General features: G+C 36.3%; 1 protein-coding gene across 2 annotated transcripts in view; it reads right to left on the bottom strand.

Moving 5' to 3' along the window:
- The window catches only part of SPICE1 (spindle and centriole associated protein 1), a 64,027-nt gene that overhangs the window by 24,817 nt on the left and 26,490 nt on the right, over positions 1–12,720 (bottom strand). For both annotated transcript variants that reach the window (XM_050778823.1, XM_050778822.1), the window contains exons 8-10: positions 1,622–1,761; positions 1,288–1,425; positions 665–930 (exon numbers count right to left, since the gene is read on the bottom strand). In XM_050778823.1, the coding sequence (XP_050634780.1) occupies positions 665–930; positions 1,288–1,425; positions 1,622–1,761 (544 nt within the window). The remainder of the gene's footprint in view (positions 1–664; positions 931–1,287; positions 1,426–1,621; positions 1,762–12,720) is intronic.

The following is a 12,720-nucleotide window of genomic DNA, read 5'->3' as shown; positions in this document are numbered from 1 at the left end:
ATTTTTAGTACAGACAGGGTTTCACCATATTGAGGCCAGGCTGGTCTTAAACTCCTGACCGCAGGCAATCCACCCACCTCGGCCTCCCAAAGGGCTGGGATTATAGGCATGAGCCACCGTGCCCAGCCAAACAAATAATTCTTGCTTATTTTATAAATTATTTTTACAACAATAAAACATCTCCCACTTAGACACTGAAGCCGTACATGAGTTTCCAGACATAAAGGGAACATGAAGAATTCTCCCACATATCAAGTCTACCACTTATAGGCAATGCCACTCTCCAAACTGAACGTGGGAGTAGGAAGCAGAGAATAGCAATAGAATGCAGACACAGTTAACAGTTCTATTTAATCTACAACTGTCAAACGGTAATATTTAATATTAGCACAAGATATAATTATATAAATGGCAGATTTACCCTACTAATTATATTGCTAAAGCTCTTATTAAAATTAAAATCACTTATCTGAGCATGTATCAACTAATGACAGAAAAGATTTAAGGGATAAGCCTTTACTGCAGATAATCTAAAATTGAGGTATTTTAAACAAAGCTATTCAAATTTGACTGTACTTTATTTGGAGGTTGCAATAAATGGAGAGGAAAAAAAACTCATGCATTTCTGTCTGAAGAGAAGACTCTAATAACCTAATGTTCTTACCTCTTTAAGGTACCGAACCAGGCGACAGAGGGAGCTCACCAATGACAAAGTGAAGCCTGTAAGACCCTGACTGCTCTGCAGTCCCTTGACCTCGCGACCTGTCCACCGCTCATATTCTTCCATTTCGTGTTCCACTTCATGTATCATGTGTTTGAGGACGTCCAGGTTGGAATTAGTCCTATTTGGTAAGTCTGCAGAAGTTGTGCTACCTGATAACATGTTTTTCTTCGGCTTGGAAAGAGCATGCAAATTCGGTTTTCTTTTCACTGATAATGAGAGAAGTCATTCTATTTTAAGACCAGGAAAAATTATGACCAGAAAACTACTAGAAAAACTTTTGACTATCGTTCACAATTTATAAAAGGCTTTCATAGATGATATCACTATTTCTCTCATAAAAATTAAACAGTTTAAACCAGATTTACACTAGCTATAATGAATGCACTAGAACCACCGTTCCAGAGTTACATGTGGTAGGAGACATTTCTTAGCTACCATTCAACAAACTCTTAGTTGGAACCATGTGGATGAGATTAAGGGGAAAAAACACTGACTAAGAGATTAAGACAGCTGTATCAAGTTACATGTTTAATAATTCATCTTTGTAAATTAAGGGACTGAACCTTTATTTAACAGCTGTTTTTGCTTCCTTGAGTTCAGCACGTGTCCCACAACATAGCTTGAGTCTAGAGTCTCAGTAGATTCTTCAGGCTGAAGCCTGGTTTGGAGTCTCTTGACAGCATTGGTAGCATTCAGAGCAGCTAAAAGGAAGAACATTTCCAGAAGTATCTCAAGTGAACAAACTTCTTAAGAAAGTATTTCAATTGACAGATCCATCAGTATTTTAGTCAATTAGGCTAAGGCAGTCAAAACTCTAACATTCCTTTACAAATCACTGCATTCAAGAATGAACCTAATAAAGCAGGCAACTAGAAATAATGCAAAAGGGAAACAAACCTCTTTGTTCCCCTGATGAAAGAGCAGGTGATGGTGTTCCTGGAGGAGTTACTTGTGACTGGGTTGCTATTTTCTGCTGAATATCAGTCCACAACTTACTAATTAACTCAGAATTCTCTTCCGTCAGTTGCTGGAGAAACCTATAAATTACAGAACAATAAGCTACATTAGAATTATAATATAAATTAACATAATCTAAATATAAATTAAATGACAGCAGGCATTTAATTTATATTATCTATATTATAAATTAATTTAATTGTAATTTATATTTATATAATTATAAATTTAATTTTATATATAAATATGCATATAGATTTAATTATAATTTAATTATAACTTATAATTTAATTATATAATCAATTATAGTTATATAATATAGTTATATAACTATATATCATTATATAAATGTTATATAATTATATAATTTAATTTATAATTTAATTATATAAATTGATTATATAATTTAATTATATTTTATTATATAAATTAAATTATATTATTTAATTTATATGTATATTATACTAATTTATATAAAAATAGGTGCCATCATTTAAACTGTCCAAATAGTTACATGTTTGATTTGAAGGAGCTTTTAGTAATTCATAGTCAAAGAAAAAACACTATTCACTTTAACTGATAAGACAGGTAGATAGCAAAAATGCCTATCACCTCAGTGTTAGAAAGAATCATTCCACCTGCCTCCCAGTTTCCTACCTACCTCGGTCCCTAACATAGGCATGTTTGCCCTCTCTGCAGTTTTGTGGTATGGCTCCATCCTCCTCTCTCTTTCTCTAGAGTAAAGTAATTAAGCATATATGGCTCAGCTCCTTTTGGTTTCTCTGTCCTACAAAGGAGCCTGTCCACAGAGCAGCCAGTCTCTGCCCATCAATGAAGTAAACTGACCACAGCATACTCTGTCCCTGTGTGTCAGGGAGAGGCTAGATAGAGAAGAGGCGCTGCAGTTTAGGGGTTAGTAATTACAAGTACATTGGTTACAGAGCTAAGCATTATGCTATAAACATTTTTATCACTGATAAGGTTGATATTTTAAGTTTCAACTGTCTGATTCACTTGTTTATTTCTCAGAATGCTGAAGGTACCACCTATCTTCTTCTGGAGGCTTAGTATAAAAGCAAGAACAAAGAGATAAATGGGGGGAAAAGCTTTAAGCAAAAGGAACCAGGACTTGATGTTTTGAGTTTTCAGCCTGTCCAAATTGCAAGAGATTAGTAAAGTCGCTGTTAGGAAAGCATACTCTGGAGAGAAGGGCAAGAGTGTGGCTGAATAACCTTTTGCTAGTTCTGACTAAAGCATGTGATTCATGGGTCCTCCCAATGATCTCAGAAGAAGCTAACAATAAAGATGGGATTATCCAGGAAGGATCTGTCTATGGAATAGATGACCATGACATACACAAGAACAAGATCTTTTGAGAATGTTATACCAACAGAAATACTGCTAGCTTGAATTGAAAGACACAAAGGCAGGATGAAATGAAGGAAGGGTGCTAGACTCCAAAAAGTCTACAGACTACCTTTCTCAGCCTCTGGTAACTATCATTCTACTCTCTATCTTCGTAAGTTCAATAGTTTTAATTTTTAGCTCCCACAAGTAAGTAAGAACATGTGGCCATAGCTGCAGATCCACAGGCACAGAGGCCAAAGCCAGAGCCACAGGTACAGGGCAGAGCCATGGATCCAGAAGGGTAAAGATTCAAGTCACAGATCATTAGTCCTAATAGTATTTGCCCTGCTGAATTTCAAAGTTGCTTGGAACTGCTGATATCTTTCTTCCTTGATTTTCCCTCGTAAAATGGAAATGTCTATAACTTTCATCCTATGTCTGTCCCATCATGGTATTTTGAAAGCAGACCACTTGTTTTCTAGTTTCATAGGACCACAAATGGAGAATTTTGCACCAGGATGGATTCTATCCAGTCCTCCCATAACTGATTTAGATGATGAGATTTGGGACTTTTGAGCTAATGATATTTAGATGAGATTTTGAACTTGAAATGAAGCTGAAAATTGAAGGATATTGGGATGGATCTTTGGGGACCACTGGAAGGACCATGGTAGGCTAAACAATAATGCCTGAAGATACTCCATGTCCAAAACCTTGGAACCTGTCACTATTACCTTATATGGCAAAAAAGGGGTGGGCGAAGCCACTTCAGTTACAATTTAGAATCTTGAGATGGGGAGATTATCTTGGGTAGACCCTAAATGCAATCACGTATATTCTTTTTTTTAAAATTTTTTCTTATTTCATGTATATTCTTATAAGAGACAGAGGAAGATCTTTGACACCCACACAGAGGAGATAATGTGAAGACAGAGGCAGAGATTGGGGTGCTGCAGCCACAATTTCAGAAGCTGGAAGAAGCAAGGAGCAAATTCTCTTCCAGAGCAGCTTCTCCTCTGGAGGGAGTGTGGCCCTACTGATATCTTGACGCTGGCCTAGTGAAACTGATTTTGGATTTATGGCCCCCAGAACTGGAAAGAAATCAATTTCTGTTGTTTTAAGCCACCAAACTTGTGGGATATTTAATATACTTAATTGTAGCTATAAGACAAAAACAAAAATGGGATACACATGGAAGCATAGTATGTAAATACTTCATGTTCTGTCGAAGCAAAATATACAACTAAAAATGGGGAGAAGGATAGAGAGAAAATAATGGAAAGAATAGGAACATAGAAAAACTCACTTATTGTACAAGCAATAGGCAGAAATTAAAACAAAAAAAAATTTTAACTGACATACCTGACAATGGTATGTAAAAAAAGAAAACAAGATTAAAGGCTCTATAAAAGGTATATATACAAAGGTAACCACCAGAACAAAATTACAAACTTCCTAAATACCAAAAGAAATTTTTTAAAAGAACAGAGAAGAAACGTCACATAGAAAATGTAATTGTAGTACAATAAACAGTACTATAAAATAATGTGATGAAGTTAACTTCAAACATACCAGTAAGTGTTATAAGCTTACTTCAATTAAAAGAAGAATATTTTCAAATTGTCTAACAAGTCAAGACTGAAGTCTACATTGTATACAAGAGACATACTTAATACAAAATAATTCCAGAAGGCTAAATACATTAAAGATCTAAAATACAGAAAGCTAAATGTAAAAAGCCAAGATAAGCCAGGAAATTGGAAACAAGAAAAAAGTAGAAGTTTCATTCCTGATGTTAGACGAAGTAGAAAAGAAGTCAAAAGGTATTAAATGTGACAAAGCATACTTTATAATGCTAAAAGTTAAAAATCACAATGAAGATACAACACTTATGTTCCAAAACACATGTACCAAAAAACACAATAATCACTTTTATAAGAAAGGAAGTATTTAACACCAAACAATTAAATATACTTAAACATAAAATGCAAAGAGAAATAGAAACATACTAGTAGTAGGAGACTTTAATACACCATTCTCAGAAGAAAATAGTGGCAAAAATAAGTAAGGATACAAAAGTATTAAACAACATAAGCAATGAGGTAGATCTATGGATATACCTTTAGAACTTTATACCTTGTTAGAGTATATACCTTCTTCTCAGGCACATACATGGAACATTTGTAAAAATTTGATCATATATTAGGTCACAAAGAAAACATCATTAAGTTCCACAGGTGGAAATATTACAAATCACACTCTGAATGTAATGTAATAAAATTAGAAAAACAAAGAGACTCTGGAAATTTTTTTTAAATCTTCTATTAGACAATTCTTAAGTAAACATGAAAATATAAACTGAAATTACCTCATTCCTAAAGTAACAAAACACTACATACCAGAATGTATGGTACACATTTATAGTAGTGATCAGAGTAGAATTCAGAGCCCTAAACATGTTTATCAATTAAAAATAAAAGAATGAAAATTAATGTATTAAATTCTCAACTAGGGTTACTAGAAAAACAAAGTAAACCAAAAAAATGCATAAGGAAGGAAATAAAGATAAAAGCAAAAATTGATGAGGAAGAAATCAGAAAACTAGACCTCTAACTAGTAAGTTAAAAATGTTAGTTCTTTGAAAAATTCATTAAATAGGCAAACCACTAAATAACCTAATTTTAAGAAAGAGAACAAACCAAAATAAATGATTGAGGAGAACAAGTAAGCACTGAAACAAACTTTTTTTTAGAAGTATAGAGATTATTGGTACATCTCTATAGAAATACACTGATTAACCTACATGAAATGGAAAATTTCCTAAGAAAATATAACTTATAAAAATTGGCTTGAGAAGAAATAGAAGCTTAAATAAACAAGCAAAGTTATTATGGCACTTCACCACAAAAAAAAAAAAAAAAAAAAAAAAAAAAGCACCATGCACATGCACAAATAGTTTCAAAGCAGGAAAGCTATCAGCCTCAAAAAACAGATAGTCTCAGTACTATATAAATTATTCCAGGACTTAAAAAATTAGAAAAATCTTCCAGATGGTTCTTATGAAATCAAGTATCGCATTGTTATCTCAATCTGATAAAGGTTGCAGACACAAAAAAACTACAGAGAATATCATTTATGAATTTTAACACAAGAATACTAAATAAAATATTAACAAACAACCTCCAATACTCCATTAATGAAAATAACACATTATGGCCACATAGAATTTATTGCAGAAATGCAATGACAGTGCAATATTAGGAAACTCATAACATAATGCACCATATTAAGAGACATAAGCAGAAAACTCATATGATTATACATACTGAAAGTCTGATAAAATTAACTTATTACTGATTAAAATAAAACAATCAAGAAAACAAGAATTGATTGGTATTTCCTTAGCACCGTTTTAAAAAAAAAATGTATCTGAGTATGGTGGTTGCACGCCTGTAGTCCCGCTACTAGAGGCTGAAGTAGGCTGAGGTGAGAGACTGAGGTGAAAGGATCACCTGAGCTGTGATCATGCCACTGCACTATGGCCAGGGTGACAGAGTGGGACCCTGTCTCAAAAAAGACTAAAAATAACAATGATTTAAAAAATTTAAAGAAAGAAAGAAAAAAGACCTCAGTACTAAAGCCAGTACCTTACTTAAAAGGAAACAATAAAAGCATTTTCATACAATCAGAAACAAGGCAAGGATTCCCACTATCTCCATTATTATAGAACACTGTCCTATAACTAATATACAAAAGAAACCAATTAGAGGTGAAAGACTTAGAAAACAAGGAAAACAATGTCTATTTGCAGATGAGATGACAGTCAACCTAGAAACCCCTAGAAAATCAGTGCTAAAACTAATTCAACCAAGATTCAATAAAGTAGCAGAATATCAAGGCAACACACGGATATCAGTAGCTTTCATAAAAACAAAGAATAACTAGTTTGGAGGTATAATGGAAGACAAAATTCCACTTAAAAGAAGAACAAAAGCCCCAAAATACTTAGGAATAAACTCAATAAGAAATAAGCAAAATCTATATGAGAGAAATGTTAAGACACGGGTGAAAAACAGAAAAGTAGACTTTTTCCCCTAGTTGTTTATTATTATTATTATCATTATTATTATTATTATACTTTAAGTTCTGGGCTATATGTGCAGAACGTGCAGTTTTGTTACATAGGTATATACATCCCATAGTGGTTTGCTGCACCCATCAACCTGTCACGTACATTAGGTATTTATTTCTCCTAACGCTATCCCTCCCCTAGCCTCCAACCCTCCAACAGGCCCCGGTGTGTGATGTTCCCCTCCCTGTGTCCATGTGTTCTCATTGTTCAACTCCCACTTATGAGTGAGAACACGCAGTGTTTGGTTTTCTGTTCTTATGTTAGTTTGCTGAGAATGATGGTTTCCAGCTTCATCCATGTCCCTGCAAAGGACATGAACTCATCTTTTTTATGGCTGCCATGGTATGTACGTGCCACATTTTCTTTATCCAGTCTATCATTGATGGACATATGGGTTGGTTCCAAGTCTTTGCTATTGTGAATAGTGATGTATTAAACATATGTGTGCATGTTTCTGTATAGCAGAATGATTTATAATCCTTTGGGTATATACCCAGTAATGGGATTGCTGGGTCAAATGGTATTTCTGGTTCTAGATCCTTGAGGAATTGCCACACTGTCTTCCACAATGGTTGAACTAATTTACACTCCCACCAACAGTGTAAAAGCGTTCCTATTTCTCCACATCCTCTCTAGCATCTGTTATTTCCTGACTTTTTAATGATTGCCATTCTAACTGGCATGAAATGGTATCTCATTGTGGTTTTGATTTGCATTTCTCTGATGACCAGCGATGATGAGCTTTTTTTCATGTTTGTTGGTCACATGTCTTCTTTTGAGAAGTGTCTGTTCATATCCTCCACCCATTTTTTGATGGGGTTGTTTTTTTCTTGTAAATATGTTCAAGTTCCTTGTAAATTCTGGATATTAGACCTTTGTCAGATGGGTAGATTGCAAAAATTTTCTCCCTCTCTGTAGGTTGCCTGTTCACTCTGATGATAGTTTCTTTTGCTGTGCAGAAGCTCTTTAGTTTAATCAGACACCCTTTGTCAATGTTGGCTTTTGTTGCCATTGCTTTTGGTGTTTTAGACATGAAGCCTTTGCGCATGCCTATGTCCTGAATGGTATTGCCTAGGTTTTCTTCTAGGGTTTTTAGGGTTTTAGGTCTTACGTTTGACTCTTTTAATTCATCTTGAGTTAATTTTTGTATAAGATGGAAGGAAGAAGTCCAGTTTCAGTTTTCTGCATATGGCTGGCCAGTTTTCCCAACACCATTTATTAAATAGGGAATCCTTTCCCTATTGCTTGTTTGTCTCGGGTTGGTCAAAGGTCAGATGGTTGTAGATGTGTGGTGTATTTCTGAGGCCTCTGTTCTGCTCCATTGGTCTATATATGTGTTTTGGTACCAGTACCATGTTGTTTTGGTTACTGTAGCCTTGTAGTATAGTTTGAAGTCAGGTAGCATGATACCTCCAGCTTTGTTCTTTTTGCTTAGGATTGTCTTGGCTATGCGGGGGCTCTTTTTTGGCTCCATATGAAGTTTAAAGTAGTTTTTTCCTAATTCTGTGAAGAAAGTCAATGGTAGCTTGATGGGGATAGCATTAAATCTATAAATTACTTTGGGCAGTATGGCGATTTTCAAGATATTGATTATTCCTATCCATGGGCATGGAATGTTTTTCCATTTGTTTGTTTCCTCTCGTATTTCCTTGAGTAGTGGTTTGTAGTTCTCCTTGAAGAGGTCCTTCTTATCCCTTGTAAGTTGTATTCCTAGGTATTTTATTCTCTTAGTAGCAATTGTGAATGGGAGTCCACTCATGATTTGGCTGTTTGTTATTGGTGTATAGGAATGCTTGTGATTTTTGCACATTGATTTTGTATCCTGAGACTTTGCTAAAGTGGCTTATCAGCTTGAAGATTTTGGACTGAGACGATAGGGTTTTCTAAATATACAATCATGTCATCTGCAAACAGAGACAATTTGACTTCCTCTTTTCCTATTTGAATGCCCTTTATTTCTTTCTCTTGCCTGACTGTCCTGGCCAGAACTTCCAATACTACATTGAATAGGAGTGGTGAGAGAGGGCATCCTTGCCTTTTGCCTTGCCCATCCAGTATTCTATTGGCTGTGGGTTTGTCACAAATAGCTCTTATTATTTTGAGATATGTTCCACTGATACCTAGTTTATTGAGAGTTTTTAGCATGAAGAGGTTTTGAATTTTGTCAAAGGCCTTTTCTGCATCTATTGAGATAATCATGTGGTTTTTGTCTTTGGTTCTGTTTACATGCTGGATTACATTTATTGATTTGCATATGTTGAACCAGCCTTGCATCCCAGGGATGAAGCCTACTTGATTGTGGTGGATAAGCTTTTTGATGTGCTGCTGGATTCCATTTGCCAGTATTTTTTTGAGACTTTTTGCATTGATGTTCATCAGGGATATTGGCCTGAAACTTTCTTTTTTTGTTGTGTCTCTGCCATGCTTTGGTATCAGGATGATGCTGGCCTCATTTTAATGAGTTAGGGAGGATTCTTTCTTTTTCTATTGTTTGGAATAGTTTCAGAAGGAGTGGTACCAGCTTCTCTTTGTACCTCTGTAGAATTCGGCTGTGAATCCACCCGGTCCTGGACTTTTTTTGGGTGGTAGGCTATTAATTACTGCCTCAATTTCAGAACTTGTTATTGGTCTATTCAGGGATTCTACTTCTTCCTGGTTTAGACTTGAAGGGTGTATGTGTCCAGGAATTTATCCATTTCTTCTAGATTTTCTAGTTTATTTGCATAGAGTTGTTTAGAGTATTCTATGATGGTAGTTTGTATTTCTGTGGGATCAGTGGTGACATCCCCTTTATCATTTTTTGTTGTATATATTTGATTCTTCTCTCTTTTCTTCTTTATTAGTCTGGCTACCGGTCTATTTTGTTGATCTTTTCAAAAAACCAGCTGCTGGATTCATTGATTTTTTTGAAGGGCTTTTCGTGTCTCTATCTCCTTCAGTTCTGCTCTGATCTTAGTTATTTCTCGTCTTCTGCTAACTTTTGAACTGGTTTGCTCTTGCTTCTGTAGTTCTTTTAATTGTGATGTTAGGGTGTCGATTTTCGATCTTTCCTGCTTTCTCTTGTGGGCATTTAGTGCTATAAATTTCCCTCTACACACTGCTTTAAATGTGTCCCAGAGATTCTAGTATGATGTGTCTTTGTTCTCACTGATTTCAAAGAACATCTTTAGTTCTGCCTTCATTTAGTTATGTACCCAGTAGTCATTCGGGAGCAGGTTGTTCAGTTTCCATGTAGTTGTGCAGTTTTGAGTGAGTTTCTTAATCCTGATTTCTAATTTGATTGCACTGTGGTCTGAGAGACTGTTTGTTATGATTTCCGTTTTTGCATTTGCTGAGGAGTGTTTTACTTCCAATTATGTGGTCAATTTCAGAATAAATGCAATGAAGTAAGAGAACAATGTATATTCTGTTGATTTGGGGTGGAGAGTTCTGTAGATGTCTATTAAGTCTGCTTGGTCCAGAGTTGAGTTCAAGTCCTGAATATCCTTGTTAATTTTCTGTCTCATTGATCTGTCTAATATTGACCATGAGGTGTTAAAGTCTCCCCTATCCAAGGGAAGCCATGAGGGACTGAGCCTAAGGAACCTTGCACTCTGGCCCACATACTGCACTTTTCCCATGGTCTTCCAAGAGATTCCCTCCAATGCCCACCCCAGCAGGGTCCTGGGTTTCAAGCACAAAACTGGGGGGTCATTTGGGCAGACACCGAACTAGCTGCAGGAGTGTCTTTTGGTTTTTTTTTTTTCCCATACCCCAGTGCCGCCTAGAATGCCAGCGAGACAGAACTGTTCAGTCCCCTGGAAAGGGGGCTGAAGCCAGGGACACAAGTGGTCTGGCTCCAAGAGATTCCCTCCAATGCCCACCCCAGCAGGGTCCTGGGTTTCAAGCACAAAACTGGGGGGCCATTTGGGCAGACACCGAACTAGCTGCAGGAGTGTTTTGTTTTGTTTTGTTTTGTTTCCATACCCCAGTGGTGCCTAGAATGCCAGCGAGACAGAACTATTCACTCCCCTGGAAAAGGGGCTGAAGCCAGGGAGCCAAGTGGTCTGGCTCAGCGGATCCCACCCCCATGGAGCCCAGCAAACTAAGATCCACTGGCTTGAAATTCTCGCTGCCAGCACAGCAGCAATCTGAGATCGACTTGGGAGGCTCGAGCTTGGTGGGGGAAGGGGAGTCCACCATTGCTGAGGCTTGAGTAGGTGGTTTTACACTCATAGTGTAAACAAAGCCACCAGGAAGTTCAAACTGGGTGGAGCCCACTGCAGCTCAGCAAGGCCGCTGCGGCCAGACTGCCAGATTTCTCCTCAATGGGCAGGACATGTCTGAAAAAAAGGCAGCAGCCCCAGTCAAGGACTTATAAATAAAACCCCCATCTCCCTGGGACAGAGCACCTGGGGGAAGGGGCAGCTGTGGGCACAGCTTCATCAGACTTAAATGTCTATGCCTGACGGCTCTGAAGAAAGCAGCGGACCTTTTAACAAACGGAAAAATACACTATGTTCTTGGATAGCAAAATTCAATGTCATAAAGATGCCAGTTCTCTCTAGTTAATGTAATAAAACATGGAATACTATGCAGCCATAAAAAGGAATGAAATCATGTCTTTTGCAGGGACATGGATGGAGCTGGATGCCATTATCCTCAGCAAACTAATGCAGGAACAGAAAGACAAAAACACCACATGTCCCGCTTTTAAGTGGGAGCCGAACAATGCAGTCTCTAATAAAAATACAAAGTTAGCCAGGCCTGGTGGCGCATGCCTGTAATCCAGTTACTTGGGAGGTTGAGGCAGGAGAATCACTTGAACCTGGGATGCGGAGGTTGCAGTGAGTCAAGATGGTGACACCGCACTCCAGCCTGGGCAACAGAATGAGACTCCATCTCAAAAAATGAAAAATAAAATAAAATACTGAAAATAACCTAAATTACCATATATATGAGAATGGTCAAATAAACTACGGTACATTCACACAATTTAGTACCATGCAACTGTTTCATTTTATTATAAAAATGAAGAAAAAATATCTCTGTAAACTTATAAACAGCTATCGGGAGATTTCCAGGATATATTATTAAGTGGTAAAAGTAAATATAGATGGATATGTTAATTACCCCAACCTGATCACTATACATTATATGTATAAAAACATCTATGTACCCCATGAATATGCACATTTATTGTCAATTAAAATAAAGTAAAATAAAAGCAAATATAGTATGTTACCTTTTATATAAGAAAGAAGAGAAAATAAGGAGATATATATATCTGCTTACATTTATAAAAAGAAACACAGAAAGAATAAATTTAAAAACTAAGGAAACTGATTACCTACAAAGGTAAGTGTAGACGGGAACTAGTTAGAAGGGATAGGGGATGGTGACACTACCCTAAAAACAGCTTTTTGTATAATTTTGTCAAAAAGAGAGGTAAAAACCTAAAATTGAATACAAATAGAAACAAATGAACCTAATTATATTTCAAATGAATACAATAACCTTTTAGAAATCTGCAAACAATCTTCAATTCTACTTAGCAGGTTTATTTTTGCATTAGTATGGG

Source organism: Macaca thibetana, chromosome 2 (genome assembly GCF_024542745.1).
Source record: "Macaca thibetana thibetana isolate TM-01 chromosome 2, ASM2454274v1, whole genome shotgun sequence".
In the NCBI taxonomy this organism is placed as follows: domain Eukaryota; kingdom Metazoa; phylum Chordata; class Mammalia; order Primates; family Cercopithecidae; genus Macaca; species Macaca thibetana.
Note: the sequence above shows the minus strand (reverse complement) of the source record. Positions and strands in the feature narration are given on the sequence as shown.